Source organism: Syngnathus leptorhynchus, chromosome 5 (genome assembly GCF_054491065.1).
Source record: "Syngnathus leptorhynchus isolate UIUO chromosome 5, UIUO_Slep, whole genome shotgun sequence".
Lineage (NCBI taxonomy): Eukaryota > Metazoa > Chordata > Actinopteri > Syngnathiformes > Syngnathidae > Syngnathus > Syngnathus leptorhynchus.
The window spans coordinates 15543774-15561233 of NC_141199.1; the positions used below are offsets into that span (position 1 = coordinate 15543774).

Sequence of the window (17460 nt, forward strand, 5' to 3'; positions counted from 1 at the left end):
ACCAGCTCCCAAAAAAAAATCCAGGACGCCCTGCGGGCAATTTGGCATTGTTTGGTGCGCCAACTTTTAAAGTAGCCGCTTGTAATGACGGAGGCTGTCAAAGGGGGTGCAGCGGTCGCATTTAGCTTTCATCTCAGGTACAGAGGAGGAGTGGATTGATCCGCCGGTTTTGATGCGTCGTTTGATGCCGGTCAGCTCAAAGTGGAGGACGCCCGTGTGATGTCTCGCCATCTCGGGACATAAAAAGCTTCACCTGCCTCCCTCTACCCCGAGCGCAGTTTATGACCCCTGGTGGATTTGACGACTCCCCGCTGAGACGGATACCGTTTTCTATTGATGCCACATAAATACATTCAGCGGCCCACCTTTATATATTTTTTTTAAAGCCCGGGCCCGGTTCCTCTTCGGCTTTGTTTCAACTCAAGCCCTGATCGTAATAGGACAGTATAGCTAATTTATTTAATGCGTGCATCCCGTGAGGAAAGCGTGTGCCTTCCATCAGCCGGAGAGAGCGAGAGAGCAGCTCGATGATCAAAAGAAACACGGAGCGCTCAGCGAGCTCGTCAGAGGAACTAATATATTCTTGCTAGATATCTAAGTGGGTTTCATCATCCTGCATCAACTGACTGCTCAGGGGGGGGGGGAGAAAAACAAGGCCTTGTTCTCATGCCGGTGACATCAGCGAGCACCGAGGGGGGGTGGCAGAAAAGCTCGGTTATTTCCAACAAACGCAACTCACAAGTGCGTGAACGCCGAGAAACGGAAATTTGCTCCAATGCTTGCGTGCCAAAAACATCATTTGACTCATTTGGATTCCTTTTAATTGTGGTAATGCAACAATTGTTATTCCAGGCCAAAGCGAGTTTGTTTTTCAGCAATTTCATCACGGCCAACGATGAAGCAATGATGTCACGCGCCGCTCCACTTTGAATCGCAGCTGCATGACGTGACAAAATCGCAAATGTAACAGCCGCAAAAACGCAAAGCCGTAGCAATACGGGAAATTCTGCATACGCAGTCCATATGCTTTCCATATTCCTATCATTTTACATGGACAGAATGATCTTGCAGTTGCTTTTAAACGCATTGTACTGCTTGCGCCATTTATACCATACAGCGCTGTTCACTCCCACAATGGCGCATACACCCATATTCAGCGTTTACATCTGGTGTCGTTCACAGTGTTCTCAGACAATAAGTGACAACACTGCAGTTTTGAGAAGACACAATGGAGATGAGAAACATTCAAAACTGCTTTGCTTTCGTCTTCGACTCGCCCCCCCCCTTCCCTCCCCACTCCAGCCATAGTAAATTGAGCGCCGGAGGCAGGAAACTTGGCCAAGCTTGCATTTGGGAGCCGACTGTGGTGGGGCATGAGGGATAGAGATATGGCACTGAAGCAGGGAGGGGGGGGGGGGCAGGGCAGTGAAAGGTGGCAGTAGGTACTGGGGAGGAGGCCTACGATGGCGAGAGGTGACATAACGCAACATTTCAGTGAGTCACGGCACAGTTTTTAACATTAGAAAAATCTCACGGCGAGTCTCCAAACAAAAATAGCGCCGTAAACTCTTTTCACGCATCTTAAAACATTGATTTAAAATATATAGTTTGTTTTTTTTACTTCTCTCTCATACACTACTGGTGGTCGGGAATCATTGACATAATGTATGTGGCGATGTAACACAAAAGGCAACACGTCTCATTAGCGCTCCGAGGCCTCGGTAAATATGGCCGTAAATATGGCTTCATCTGCAAGTGTAATCGCTCGCATTGTGCTGCGATTTTCTGCTCTGCTGGACGACAGCTTGCCCCCTCCAACTCCCCTTTTTCTTCTCAAGTGCTTGTTCCTGGTGACTCCAGCGCTGCCAAGCCCTGGTACGTCTCCCAGATTACAGGTTACAAGAGTCACTAATCCAGAACCGGGTTGAATTACACGCTACACTGTATCGGGACAAAGCCCTTAAAACCGAGACTGGTTTTTAGTTTGGATTGATTTACACTAGTGAGGGAAAATGAGCAAAGCGGCATACGTGAGCATGTACACCATCCTGAGCCCAAAAGGCTTAGCAATAGCATTAGCTAGCATAAATAGCCTAAACCCAATCTAACATCATGGATGATCAAACGAAGCATACTGTGGGAAAAGTTTTATCAATCAAAGTAAAAACAACGACACAGATTTTTGACAAAATGGCGCCAAAGTCATACTTTTATCGTTTGAGCAACAAAACAGCAAATAGCGACTAACGAAGCGGCGCTTCACTGTAATTGCCTCGAAACCGTGATTGATTTCAGCCTCGGAAAAGGGGAAAAGATGATGGCTAACGGCCCCTCCCACCCCCTCTTTGCGAAAGAAATCACCCCCCCCACACACACACACACACACCCCTGCCTGCCTCTCCGGCACTCGCTGGCGCAGCCAAGACTCTCCATCTAGTAGGAGGCAGGAGGCTTTGAAGAGATCAAAGCCAAGGCCGGGAGCAGTTGCGCGCCCTGGGAATACGGCAGAGAGGCTTTCTGCTCCTCAGCCCTATTTTCGAGCGTCATGTCGGATTGCAGCTGTATTGCATTTCGCCAGTTTTCTTAATGCTCTTGGTTTTGACTTTGACATCAGTGCAAACCCCCCCCCCCAACCCCACCACCGCCCTTTGGTTGCTTCAAAAACAAGGAGAGAGGAAGAGAAGGAGGTGAAGGGGTAAAAAGTGAGTGAGCAGGAAGAAAGCAACAAGGAGCAGAAGGAGAACGAGATCCGACGAGTGATTCCTATTTTCGCAACTCCATAATTGGCCGGTTCAAAAAGGGAAGGCGACATTTGTTTTCAATTGCACTGACGATATGAAAGGAGCGACAAACTTTTATGGGATTCCCGAAAAATTGAACACAGGCTTCTTTTCTTTCTCCCCCTCCGCACAAATGGCAGCTTTTTTTTTTTTTTAATGGGCGAGAGCCGCGAGACCACACAAAGTGAAACGACAGCAGAGAGAACTCACCTCGTTTGTCCTCCCGCAACATTGTGTGGCATGGCGGTTCACAAATGTACGGCGTTTTTGAGTTTTTTGTCCCTGTTAAAAAAATCTATAAATTACTCTGTCATAGATGAGACCACACAATTTTTTTTTATTTACTGTTAGCATGAATTTCTTTTTCCTGTGTGTTTTGTTTGTGTACACAGACTTTTTTTGCAAAGCGTCTCTGAGTATCGAGAAAAGCGCCATACAAATCCATCCATTCATCCGTTCTCTGTATCGCTTATCCTCACCCGGAGTGCGAGTTTGCTGGAGCCAGTGGACTTTGGGTGATTGATTCGAGACGGGTACACTCTGAAGTGGTCGCTCTGATTTTATTATTAATTACATTGAGTCTGTTTTAAACAAAATACTTTGTATGATGTCATTTTCACCTCAAAAACTGAATTCAATATTGATGCTAGCAAAAATGCGTTAGAGAGGGGATTCCCAAAATGCAATTCTTTTTAATGCTCCACGTAAGCAATTTTTGGCTATGGTTAGATTTATTCTCAAAGACAACTGAAAATTTATGCTACGCAGAAACCTGCTTGGCCTGTTGTTTGAAAAAAAAGAAAATAAAAATTGGGCCTGGGCTATTTTGATGTCTTTGGGATCAAGCACAGAAGGTCCTCCATTTACGAACATCCCAAAATGACATTTTGAGGATACCGACGACGCACGGTGGACCACTTTGCAAACATCTAAAGGATATTTTTCATTCGATGTTTTGTATTTCTGGCCGACAAGTGTTTGTTCGATAAAGTTCTTGCCGGTAAAAAAAAAAAAAAGAAAATTAAAATGTACGACGAGTAAAATCCACTTTGGTCTTTTGTCTAGCCCGTATGCCAATTTAATTCGCATATGACAATAATTTTGTAATGGGACTGAATGTGCTCAGCTTAAGAGGTGATGATTGTGTTAAAAGTTGAATCTTGACGTTTAAACCAGAGATAAAAACGTAACGGCCTTCCTTCCTTTCATTGCACAACTTGGTTCATAAAGACCCCCCTGCCACCGCCACCCCTCCTCTTTGTACTGTAACGATGCAGGTCGACTTTACCAACCTCCTACACTGGGGACCATTAATATTTCAGCGCTGTCAGATACATGCATGCACGCACAGCAGAAAGAAATAATGAGCTTCTGAAAAAATATGAAAGAGGAGGAGGGATGAAGAGCGCTGACCATCTCGCTCGACGCTACAGAGCGGCTATTGATCATCAGAGCGCTCGCTTCTTCGCCCGGCGAACAAAGTGGGCTCTGTTGACGCCTCGGCCGATTCCGGACACAGCCGGCGGCATTTGCACCCATGTTTCACTCCTGTGGTCTCATTGTCGACCCCCCGAAACTGCGGCTCACCCTTATCCCTCAACGGCAGCTATTCATCTCATTTGAGGGAACGTTGATTTTATATTCTTACAGCTAAGCTTAACCCGAGTCCAAACTTTGGAGGCATGCTACGGTTATGATTCAGATGGCTAACTTTAGCGTAGTTAGCGTGCGCGCGGTTGTAATTCAAATGTATGGCTAACTTTAGCACGATTGGCGTAGCACGTTTCGATTCGCCCCATGATTCCGTGTTACGTGTCATTCTAATCAGAATTGAATATCTCAAAAATGGACAAAGAACTGGGTAGGAAGTAGACCGAGTACTATATTCCGAGAAAGTATCAAAGCAGGAACAGACGTGAGAAGTAAAGGCACATGGCTGTTGGGTATTATCATCCACGACACAGAACGGGGTACAAATTTGCCTCGGCTATTATCCGACTTCAGACGGAGTATCACGAGATCTAATTCTGTTTCTGATTAGGTCGTCGACACCGGAGCCTCTAAAACACAAGAGGGGAATTAAGGGTGAGCTTGGCAAGGCCTCAGGGTCGACCCTGGAGATGATCGGCCGGCACCAGGCTGCATGTGCCGAGTGAGGACCTCGGAGCAGGTGTGGCTCGACTGACCCGCATCCGATTCCGTGACCGGCGTCATCTTCTCAGCCCGCTTTGCTTTGAGGGGTGAACACAAGCACAAAGACACTGAGCGGCACTTTTTGTCTTAGCAGCGCTTGTTAATTCGTTTTATTAGGCATTCCATGCGGGTCGTCCAATTTCCAAGACAGTGTCGTATGTTTCCCATGGACTACTGTAAATGTGGCAGCCGAACCAAGCACAAATTTGCACACGTTCAAAGATCTTCACCACCTAAAACTAAACTAAAAACAATGGCAAAAAAAGGAAAAAGACAATTATCCAAAAATCCCCAAATTTAAATTTTCAAGGATTCCATGTTACTTTCCTCCACAAGACCTCCACCAAGGCCCCAACAATCCAAACTTGGAGAAGCACTCCAGTGACGTCAACATTTTTTTAATTAAACTCAATGCAAACAAATGAATGAAGTTAAAAAAAATTCAATTCTCCAGAATAAGCAACATTTGAAGCGCAACTTCTGTTTCTCATTTATATATATTAAAAAAAAAAAGGGCCCAGAGTACGCCTGAACACCAAGCTCCATTCCACCGCATGAAAGGCACAGATAAGGTGATTGCAACCACATGGCGTGGATTGGAGCCGTACATATGGAGCGAGTGTGTCGCGGAACCCCGGGCGTTAATGGCGCCGTTTAGAAAGAGATCCGAGCGACGGCGGCATCTACAAAGACTTTGAGAAGGACCAAGTGTTTCTGGTGCGTGAGGTCCCCTTGGCGCAACGCGCATCTTACGCCGCTCGCTAAAAGCTGCACTGCAGATGACATCAATGTCGCTGTGACCCCTTTGCTTTATTGACATCATCCAGCCGGAGACCAACTGAGAGCTGCGATCACGTGCCATCCAGCTGCTACTCCAAACATACGGAAGAACTTTAGAAGCTGCCCTTCTCAATCTTTTCGTTGTCCCTGTACAGCCTAATTTGGGGAGATATGTAAGTTGCGATCTATGTTTCGTTTGGGGTTACGATTTCCCAACCTAAAGCCGTATTATGATTTTATCGAGGGAATTTCAAAATATATTTTACTACCATATTACATGACTGAGACAGTTTGATGTGTGCACATAGGCGAAGGTGGAAGCAAAAAAATTTTTTGCGATAAAACCTCTTCCCGACTGCAGATCAACAGACTAGTTTTTGTTCCATGTGTCTGGGTGGTGCCAAATAGCAAACGGCCCAAGAAAATTGAGGAACGTCTCTTCTGGGAACATCCAACATGGACGCTTGCTGGTCAAACGCAGTGTTTTCAATATCCCCAAATAACGAGGATCGTCCACGGCCCATGAGCCGAGGACCCCCGAAGCTGTCCAACCAAATCCAGTTAGATAAGCCGGGGTTAGCCATTCCACGCTGCAAGACAGTGCCTAGCTAGATCCGTCACATTCCCGCCACATCAAAAAGGAAAGGAAAAGTCTCCGTCTTCCTTGCCACAAGAATTTGCAATTGAGGAAAGACGGTGCCCTAAGGCCAACATTGGGTCGGGTTGGTACAGTAAACATTATCAGAGAGGTCCTTTGGTGGATTGAGATTTTGTATGCATGTATGCCATCGACCGCAACACTCAGTGACTCCATCCCGTCTCCTTCTGAAGCTGTTCCAACACAGATGGAGATCACCTGCAAATCAAGCCAAGAAGCCCGCTTCCGTTCTTTTTTTTTTTTTAAAGCAGTGTGCGGTTTTGTGCGACGGAGTCAGGACATGACGGTGGCAGATTGTTCCTGTAATAGATCCAATGCACGGTCTTTATTTAGAATCCGTCATTTCCAAATCCCGATTTAGAGTTTTGGACGACTCACGGAAACATCCTCTTCAAAGCCGCAAACAAGGCAGATCTTTGCCGTCAAGCCGTCATGAAGGGTTGGCGGGTCGACTATGCGATGATTCAAACGGTACACGCGCCATCCGGGAAGGCGTGCCAGAAACGCAAATCATCCATTCGGGTGGTTTATTTTACAAAGAGATCAAGACCAAGGTGCGCCGCAGCGAAGAAGAATCAAGAAATGCAAATGATCACTTGCCCGGAGTTGAAGCTGAAATACATTTGCATCGGGACGTCGATAAAACAAAGCAGAAAGCTGGGTAATAAGCGCAACATGTAGTTAGACGAGGGGGGCTAATGGTCGGCGTACAGCAGCGAGGAAAAAAAATAAAAAAAATAATAAAAGAACGCCACATAAAAATCTGCTGACAATCAGCAGCTCCCGACAGCTCTGTCATGGCTGGACGGCATGTGTGCAGGAATGTCATGGTGAATGGGAAATCAATCCAAAACGACTGTGACGGGGGTTGTAGGGCTGGGAGGATAGAAGGGAATGAAAGAAAGACGGAGCCTTTGATGTGAGTGAAAACTGATCCCGGGCCTGCAGATATACCGCGGCGGTGGCGGCGGCCGTGGTGTCTGCCACGCTGCCATCGGGTGAGACAAAGGCGTTAAGAATGACTTCTGTTTTATTTAAGATGGCTCCAAGAGAGGACGATTCGGGGCAGAAGAGGGAATGCGGTAAATGAAAACAACAAAAGGCTTATAAAAAATTGGCAGTGAGCACACCTCGGCTGGGCCTCATACAGTAAGTCTGCTGGGAAAGGTAATTTCCTCTGGTGGCTCTCCAACCCGACCTCCTCAAGCGCTTCCATGTGATCGGAGACATAAAGAATTCAGGTGGCGTGTGGCTGCAGTTTTTTTTTCAAACCGAATGCCAAATAAATTATGGCATATTAATGCTATAGAGCGCACTGTTCAACTCCTACCAGCAGAGGCGCTGTTGATTCCAACTAACTACTTTATGGTCTGAAGAAGAAACATTCCTTCATTCATTCATCTTCCAAACAACATTCTTTCACCGCTGCGCAAACTACTTCTTTGCGTGCCAAAATGATCGTAAGCAATGGTTTTACTAGACAAAGTGGAAACATCTAAATTAAAAGAAAGAACTAAATTTCAATGTGACACCATTACACACAGCAGCAACGATGAGCCTCTGGCCCAATCAAATGTAAAATAACATGAAGAGTGAAGAAACTTTAAAGAAGTCATTGTGCGATATCGTCATATAACGTGCCGAGAGGCAGCCAGTCGACCCGGGCAGTATTTGGAGAAGCGCGTGGACATAACAACATTAGTGTGCACAGCTGCGAGGGGGGGGGACACAGGAAGCCGCCGATTTCAAATCTGCAGCTGGCTTGAAATTTAGGCCATTACGGAGGAAGGCGGACGGGGATGACTTTTGTTGGGACGCTTACGTCAAAAGAATAAGCGGCAACATCGAGATTGGCTCTCAGTTACGGCACGGCGTGTATTGTTGGTTTTACGCCGAATAAGACTTTTGAAAGTGTTAAAGAAATAAGATGAGCAGTGTTTTCATATTACATTCATGTTAGGTGACGGAAAGTTCTTAGAGAAAACATTTCCCGTGCACGCAACACAAGCTTATTACACTTAATCATAGTCTATTTAATATTATTCTTACTTGGTGTAAAATTGTAAAGTTTGAACATTCATGTTGGGGTTCAATGAAGCAAATTCTATTTAAAAAAAATAAATGTCCTTAAATGTTGAATACAATGAAACTGTACTTAACAGAAGTACTGTACTGGTTAAAAAAAGCCATTGAAGTATTAGGAAAACATTTAATTCTTTAGGTGATTCTCTATTCTACCACTCGTGGGAGGCTAACAAAACAAATTGCATTTTCCATGATATTTTACTTGATTAAGATGCACGTGCATATGGAATATATATTCAAGTTGGTACTGACCGTTCTGGGCATGGGCGGCGAAAGGGAGCCATTGCTCATGTAGGAGTCGTTCATATTGCCCATCATGATGTAGCTAGGGTAGCTCGGGTACCCGTGGCCTTTGCTGTACAAGTCTTGATGTTTCACTGGCAAACAAAAAAAACAACAACACAAAAATCAATTTGATACAAGACATTACAGTACACAGTAAGATTGGTATATACTCACGTTCATTCACAGATTTTGTATTTTTTTTTAAAATCCCAGTATTTGAATTGTTTTTCATATTTTTAGGGCCTTTTTCCATCCTGAATGTTTATCATTACGCTATCAGTCATTTATGACAAAAGTAAGATTCAGAAAATGGCTCAAGTAAATGTTAATATGCTACAACCAACCTCTGTCAATAAATCACACTGAATAATAATATCGCTTTAACCCGCAGTCCATTTCGCCCCGGCTTTTTGTCGGCGGCCTCGCGATGGACTCTGACTAAATTGTATTATCCGCAGGAACAATGGAGCCCCTCTGTGCCAATTAGCACCAATTAGAAGAACATACAGAGTGTGTCAAAACAGGAGACGCCCCAACTGTTCCTCTATGACCCGACAACAAGAATAGGAGGAGGAGAATACAAGAGGACTCAATTCAGCGCCACTCGCCACTCAACTCTGTAAGAAAGCCAGGGGCGGGTGTGGGGGGGTCCGGGGGTGGGGGGGGGGTTGTGGTATTTAGCTTGACAGCAACATGAATCTTGTTGTGAAGAAAGCCAGTGTTTGGTTTGAGAGAAGGGATAGGGTGGGGCGAACAAAGAGGAGGCACACTCCGCCTCAAAGGCCCCGCCGATGACGCGCCAAGCGGAGGTCACTTCACAATAGGCTCGCGGGGCCCCCGAGTGGCGCCCGCGTGTGACCCCCCCGACGCCGCGTTTATTGCGGCCAACGCGTGACGGGTGCCAGCGGGATTGATCTAAATATGGAGACGTGACAAAAAAAAAACTTTGGCGGACCATGATAATTTCAGAAAAATATGAGCTGAAAAGTTTGCTAGCTAGTGGTTAGCATGTCTGCTTCAGTATTGGGGTTCTGGATTCAGATCTTAGCTCCGTAGTTTTACACAGCCGCCAGTACGTCATTCAAAAATTCTTCATCTAATCCCAAAACACATCCAATTAAGATGGATTTTTCATTTGACATTCGCTAAATTAGTATTTTTGTACGCTTATGAAAGGATTAGCAAGGCTGTTGGGCTAATTGACTGCTACTCAACTGCCCTCAAACAACATGCTTCTTTTCAGTATGAGAAAATCTACTTTGTGTACATTGACAATTTACAATGGTTAACTTATTTTTACACTTGTATTGACAGTCAACCAACCAACTACTTCCACAGACATATTTTTTTTCATGCAACAATTTATCACAAGTGAAATTGTTTACTTTGTTTTTTTTGTTTGATTTTATCCACTTGTATGACGGTGAATGTAAAAATGTGAATGAAACAAATAACAATTAAAGCTGTAAGCAACTTTGAAGCCATTTCATTTCAGGCATGGGTCTTTGAGACTTTTTTTGTGTCCTGTATGTCCACCTAATTTTGGATTAACGAGGGATTTTTCTTGTTGATTGAGTTTTGAGGGTTATAATTGTAGACTATGGGAACAAGTGCCTTAAAATAGCAACAAACTGAAGATACAAAATGTTTTCTATCTCATGTGATTGTTGTGGAAAGGCCTCGCATTAAGCAGCATTAAAAAACATTTCTCCCATTCCTGGCACACGAAGGAAAAAGGATTCTTTTTGCGTCACTCACCATCGTCGGGATGCTCTCTGTGCTTTTCGTGATACGAGTCTTGGGACTGTCTTGCCGCCTGTGTGAAAGAGAAGGCAAAAAAAGAAAAAGAGGAGGGAGAAATTGAATGGCGGTGAATCGATTGGGAGGGCCTTCAGATGCTGTTAAGACACTCGGAGCTGCTGATGTGGTCAGAAGACCGCACAATAACAAGGCCTGGGATGATTTTTTTTTTTCTTTTTTTGCTTGACAACATGGCACACACGCACATACACACACACATTTTCAGACAAGCGTCTCTCCCACTTAATTAAAGCGCCATGGCCTTGAGGGGCTTTACAAATTAACTTGTTTTCCTATGAGTTCACTCGTTTTCATTCCAGCCGCCAATCTTTGGTCTATTAAGGCTGTCAGCGGTTTTTTTTTAATTTTTTTTCACAAATTGAATTTTTTTTTTTTTTTTTGCTACCCAAAAATGCATTTCACTCACCCAGTTTTTGTTAGGGTTGAGGAGAAGAGCTAACACACACGCACAAACACGCACACACGCACAAACTCTTCAGGATGGCTTCCAGCTGTGCGAGGGGGGAACCTCTCGCGCATCCTAATTAACATTCAGTTCACGTCAGCCTCACGTCTCGGAATATTTCGCAGTCTTAGTCCGAACAGGGGTCTCCAAATTTCATTAACATCAACATAATGACAGAGCATCTCAATAACTTGCTCATTTTAGTTCATTTCTACTGCAACCTGTGTGTGTGTGTGTGTGTGTGTGTGTGTGTGTGTGTGTGTGTGTGTGTGTGTGTGTGTGTGTGTGTGTGTGTGTGTGTGTGTGTGTGTGTGTGTGTGTGTGTGTGTGTGTGTGTGTGTGGTGCAAAGAAGCTTGATCCTTTGTGATGGTGAGTTAAAAAGCTGTACAAAAATTAAACATTTGTAATAATAAAAAAAAAAACTGCCAATATTTAGAAAAAAAATCATCTTATTTAGAACGAATACTGTGAATATTTAGGGAATAATAGCATAAATATTTGAAAACATACTACAAATATATTTTCCTCTGATTGAATAAGAAATGGTGCAAATATTTAGAAGATGGTTCACAATAAATGATTGCATTTTGTTTTAAATGGAAGGAATATTGTACATTGACTAAAAATATTAAGAATATTGAAAAATATTCCAACTACTTTTCACACTGCTGCAAATGTTCATTAGAAATGCACATATTGAGAATAACACAAAACAGTCTAAAAGCCTTGTTACATGTATTTTTGTCATTACCGATGCAATTTAAATTTACAATGATGTGACATTCGACTCTGCAGCACATTTCCCAGATTAAACGAAGAGACGTTCTGACAATAACATCGAACATCTGAGATTTACACCTGCTCATTATGCATCGTAAAAATGCTTTGATATTTGCAACATCATATTAAGTGACTACGCATTTACTGTATTATAGTAAAAGGCTAAAAACAGCAAGGCTTTTTTTTTATATATATAAATAAATATTGTTGTGACCCAAAAATAGCAATAACATCACAATATGTATTAAAAAAAGACAAGTTTTAAGCTAAATAAGTGGATTGATGTGGTGTCCAACTTAGGGCCCGTGGGCCATATAACAGCCCCGAGAGAGCATTTAAAATGCAATTGCTACTAACAAAAAGTCGAAATAGAACATACAATGCAGAACATTTTTTTAATGATCGTAAATTTTGTATGGGCCTTGGAGGACTTGATGATCCCTGATAGGAAAAACTTACATTTCCAATTTAAGTCAAATGGAAGGATTTTTTTGCATGAATGAAACAGAGGTGGTGACCTCACTTTATTTCTTTTTATTTTTTGAGCAAGTGACTCACATCGTGGCCGTTGCTGTTGGGGCTTCCCTCAGACTCGTTGACCAGCGACGACTTGATGTCGGCCAGGTCTCCCTCCTCCTCCGAGTGGCTGAGCTCGGCGAAGATCTGCTCCTTGTGCGGCTCCCCCTCGTCCTTGAACGGGATCATTTCGTCCGTGGCGCACAGCTCCGGGTCCCCGCCGCCGCCGCCTGACAACTGAGGCATGTCGTCTCGCCTCTTTTTGCACCCACAATCCCCCCCTCCCTGACAAAAAAAGACACCCCAAAAAATGTTGTGTGGGGAAAAAAAAAGAAAGAGTACAGCAACTCCCAGTGGAAGGAGCCAAGTTGTTGACCCCCCTGCAGAGGGGAAACAAAAGGACACAAACGTCCACCAATCAGGACTTTTCACTCAAAGATAATTTATCCACACCAAAATGGGGAAAAAAAAAATGCAAGTGATAGTCCTAAGTGGGTCCCGGGGGAGAAGTGGAAAAAGAATGTTCGGATGTGCGCATCCAAAGTCCTTGAAAAAGAAAGGTGATGTTCAACCCAAAAGGCACACGCTCCGTGGAGAAGACTTTCCCGGCCGGCGCTCCCGCAGCGTTTCCACGGTGTAATGTAACCGGTGTGTGTGAGCGTGTGTTGGTAATGAAGCTGCTCCCTCCTCTTTTTGCCTCCTCCTTTCGCCTCCTCCTCTGCCTCCTCCTCTCCAGTCAGCACTGATTGACACTCCCACTTTAGTTCTCCCAAACAAATGGGCCGCGCCGCGCGCACACAAGCCCACGCGTGGAGCGACTGCTCCAAGGAAGCACGCCAGTGGTGGAGGGGCTCCGTTTTCCACCATTCCTGGAAAGACCTCCAAGGCCCGAGTTAAAGTTGAGCCACTGACAACGCTGGGCTGACCTTGCCATTTTGCAGGAGGGATTTGATTTTTTTTTTTTTTTTAGGAATGATTTATTTAAACGGCAAGGAGTTTAAGATAATTGTTCTCACAAAAACTTTTCCTCAGATTTTGGTCAATGTACATTTTTTAGTTTATTTTTTAAGTGATTTGATTTTGCTATCTCAAAACTGCAGAGACTAAATTAATCCAAATCAGTTAGTTTGACAAAATAATTTTAGAAAAAAACAACCCAAAAAGTTGGGTTGAATTGACCCGAGTAATGGGTCAGTCCATTTTATTTAAATCATGTTTTTTTTTGCCCAGCAATGTTGAGATTTAGATCCAACAACAACAACTCATTGTATTTGTTTAGCTTCATTTTAATCTGGGTTGTCCAAACAGAGGGATGAGGGGCCCCAGCATGAGTTTTTGGACCCATTTGCACCCTAAAAAACTGCTGGCTAGTGGACATTTCAGAAATTCTCCATAGTTTTGGGGGGCTTACTTCTTTACATGTTGCAGGGTTTGTGGCATGCGAGAGAATCCCAGTCATTCTGAGCCGACTCAACTTTATAAAGTGCAGCGAGGGAGGAAGGGTGAGGAGGAGTGAGGGAGAGGGGTGAGAAGGAAGAGGGTGGAGGTGGTGGTGGCGGTGGGGGGGGTTAGTGGGGGCGGAGCTGCGGCTGCCTTTGATCTGGCAGCGGCTGGCTCTTTCATCCCTGTAGCCTCCCCCCCATCCCCCTCACCCCCTCCATCCCCTCTTCCCGACCCGCTTCCTCACCCCCCTCCCCTCTCCCGACTCCCCCCCCCCCCCCCCCCCCCCCCTGACACCCCCCACGTCCCCCCTCCCCTTTGTATGACTAAATTTGGTCCGAGTGTGGAGCTCGGCCAACATTTCCAGCAGCTGAGTAGCAAGCGAGGGAGGGAACAAGTGAGGGAGTGAGTCGGAGAGAGGGGGGGGGGGGGAGAGAGAGAGTAAGTGAGAGAGAGACAAAAAGAGAGAGAGCGACAGTGCGAGAGAGAGCGAGAGAGAAAGAGCGAGAGAGAAAGAGCGAGAGAGAAAGAGAAAGAGCGAGAGAGAGAGAGAGAGAGAGAGAGAGAGAGAGAGAGAGAGAGAGAGAGAGAGAGAGAGAGAGAGACACATTAGTGGGGGGGGAGTCGGTGAAAAAAATAAGATCAAAGGCTTTTGGGGTTTTGGAAGGCGCGCGTGGAAAAGAGCTGGGACTGGCGGCATTCCAGAGTATAGCGGAAAGAGCACAGACACACACACACACACACACACACTTTTATAAGAGTTAATTAGAGCCCCACAACCGAGCTTTCAGAGGAAAAAAAAGAGAAAATATTTAAGATTTCGTCTTGTTTTCAGCCACTGAAAAAAGATGATGCGTGTTCTGCCTCATTATTGTAACGCTTTAATTTAATTAGCTGCCTTGTTCACAACTGCACCCCCCCACCACCACTACCAAGCCCCTAAAACCTTCCCAACAGAAACATATATTCTATATTTATCTATTTAAATTGATATATATGTGTATGTATATACATATATAAATAAAGATATATATTTATTTATTTATTTCATACCTTGAATGTGGTTTTTATTTGGGGAAATGGGGGATTCGTGGCCTAAGATACAGGCCTGCAGGGCCCATTCTGCCACCCAAAAATATTTTGCATGTAAAAGGTATATTCTGTCACACACACACACACACACACACACACACACACACACACACACACACACACACACACACACACACACACACACACACACACACACACACACACACAAAGACACACGAAGGCCTCAAAATGCAGCAGATTGTCGCCTTATTCGATTTCCTGGTTTTGTCATTTAACGTCGCAGATACTACAGAGTAGAATGTAATGGTGGCAACCCCCAGTGGACAAAAGTAATATCTGCACCTCACAGCTATATTCAGTATTTTGTATTCGATATGATAAGTTAAAACAAATGAAAATAATGAAATAAATATCTACAGTTCAGTTGTATTTCAAAAACACAACACGTTTTGTAGTTCTCAATTTGTGTTATTAACTGAACCAAAGTATATAAAATGGTCCTCATTATCATTTCTGAGGTGCAACTCGGTGCAAAAGGTTTGAGAACCGATGCTAAAACGATAACGGGAGCACCCGAGCTCATTTGCATCCGCGGCCAAGCTGCCCGGATACAGACAGCGCCTTTCGTCCGCTGTGTAATTGAGACGAGGCAACACCTTGAAAAAAAAACAAAAGCAAACACCTCGGCGTTGGCACGGACGTCCGGAACCTTCCGATCTAATTGGACGGGAATAAAAACGAAGAAAAGAGGAGGAGAGTAAGTAAGTACGGAGAGCTGCATTAGCATTTCTCCGCTAATGAGTTCATAAGAGTGACCCCGCTGGATGGCACATGAAAAGGAAGCATTCCTGCTGTGTTGTGACCTCAATTCACTTTTCTCTCAATTCACACATACGACATTTTGCACGGTACGTACATTAAGGCAAAGTGTATATACGATCCACACACACACACATAAAGGGCATAATTTAACATCAGCATAATTTGGTCTTGCAGTATTAAAGAACGCGATACAGTTACATACTGTGTGAAATGGTCGACACTGTGTTCTTATTTTTTTGGTTAAGTCGTGTTGTTTTTTTTTTTTTTTTGCCACATCAATGGTCCAGTTTATGTTGCACAACCAGAAACGACATCTTATAGTCTGATAGAGATCTGATGTAATTTGCCACAAATTTGTTGTATACATTTTTCACATTTTGTCTTAATTTTGAGGCTTTTAAATTGCTTTTTTTCCTCCTCAAAGGTTCAGTGTGTAAAACGTACAAGTTGTGAACTAATAGAATGCAACTTTGCAAGCCTACTGCCAAGAGAAGTGCAAGACAAATGTCAAATATGATTTTTAGTATTCCTTCAAGTGATGAATTAAGTTTCCCTCCTTGGGGTATCCGTAGAATAAAAATGGCGGTGAAATATGTCAGCCTTCTTGTAAAGTGAGGTGCAACCCATGTAATATAATTTGAGATGAGCAGGCCCTGATTATATTTAAAAAATGTACCTGATAGAAGTTTTTTTTTTTGCATATTATTGAAATTTATAGTTAAAACGAACAAACACAGAAAGGTCTAAACACATTGTCCCTTCAAGAAATTGAAATGGGGGAACAAAATGGGGAAAAAGAAAGACAAATTGTAAAGCGCAAAAAGAAACAATAAACTACAATCAAGAAAAGAACAAAACAAAAAAAAGGGAATATTGGAAAAGACAAAGGAAAATGTAACCCACTCCCCAAAAATGGTTCTTTCATACCAAAATATTGTCAGAATGCCAAAACAAATCCTCACCACACAACGCTGCAGTGAAAAGATGTGCGAGAATATCACATCTTCACTTCTTTTTTTCAACATAGTTAGTATTTGTTTCAAATTGGACATGATTGTTGCAAAATTCTCTTTGGTGCAACAACACAGAGTCGAGGTTGTCTATTATTGTCTCATCTTTAATTTGCTCTATTTTCACCACCGCGCAAAAACACTTCAAACGAGAAATCCCACTAATTGTCTACAGTTGGGCGCCCCGCTGTTGGCGCTGGTGCTACGTCGCTACGTCACTTACCGGTTTGGGCTCACAGGTTAAATCCCTCACGTGACTTCATCCCACCACCTGCTCGTCATCCGTCTCAGCTACCTTGATGTGAAAATCACAACCCTGCGTCGGGACGGGAAACAAACGTCAAATTAGGATGAAAAGAGCTAGCAATTAAAAGTGCAATGAGACACCATTTTGTCAAGCAAAAAAAAAAACAAAAAAAAAATGCAACTCGTAACTCCTCGGAGGAGGTCCGACCGAGGTGAGTGATTATCGTGCTGGGATTGGTAGGCGGCTTCATGAAGGGGAGGAAAGTGTCCCGGGGGGTGCGGCGAAGGAAGGCAGACGTATGATCTGCTGATTTATGACGGCACACGCGCAACCGCACTATCATTAAAATGAAATGATCTCGACGGAAATGCTGGCGTTTGGGAGGGCATGCCGCAGGCCGTCAATACGCACGGTAGCAAAGTTCATCGGCGCTCAAAGTTGGACGTATGAATGGGTGACACCGACCTGGCTGCTATCGAGTTTGAAGGCCATCACAGTAACAGGAGAAGGAAAGGATTTGATATTTTTTTGAAAATGCTATATT

The 17460-nt window shown here is 44.0% G+C and overlaps 1 protein-coding gene across 4 annotated transcripts in view; it reads right to left on the reverse strand.

Moving 5' to 3' along the window:
• Positions 1-17460, reverse strand: part of lef1 (lymphoid enhancer-binding factor 1) — a 60028-nt gene that overhangs the window by 18250 nt on the left and 24318 nt on the right. For all 4 annotated transcript variants that reach the window (XM_085913100.1, XM_085913102.1, XM_085913098.1 and 1 more), the window contains 4 exons: positions 16893-16985; positions 12387-12724; positions 10540-10597; positions 8749-8873 (listed from right to left, as the gene is read on the reverse strand). In XM_085913100.1, coding sequence (XP_085769226.1) covers positions 8749-8873; positions 10540-10597; positions 12387-12590 — 387 coding nt within the window. In that variant the 5' untranslated portion in view covers positions 12591-12724; positions 16893-16985. The remainder of the gene's footprint in view (positions 1-8748; positions 8874-10539; positions 10598-12386; positions 12725-16892; positions 16986-17460) is intronic.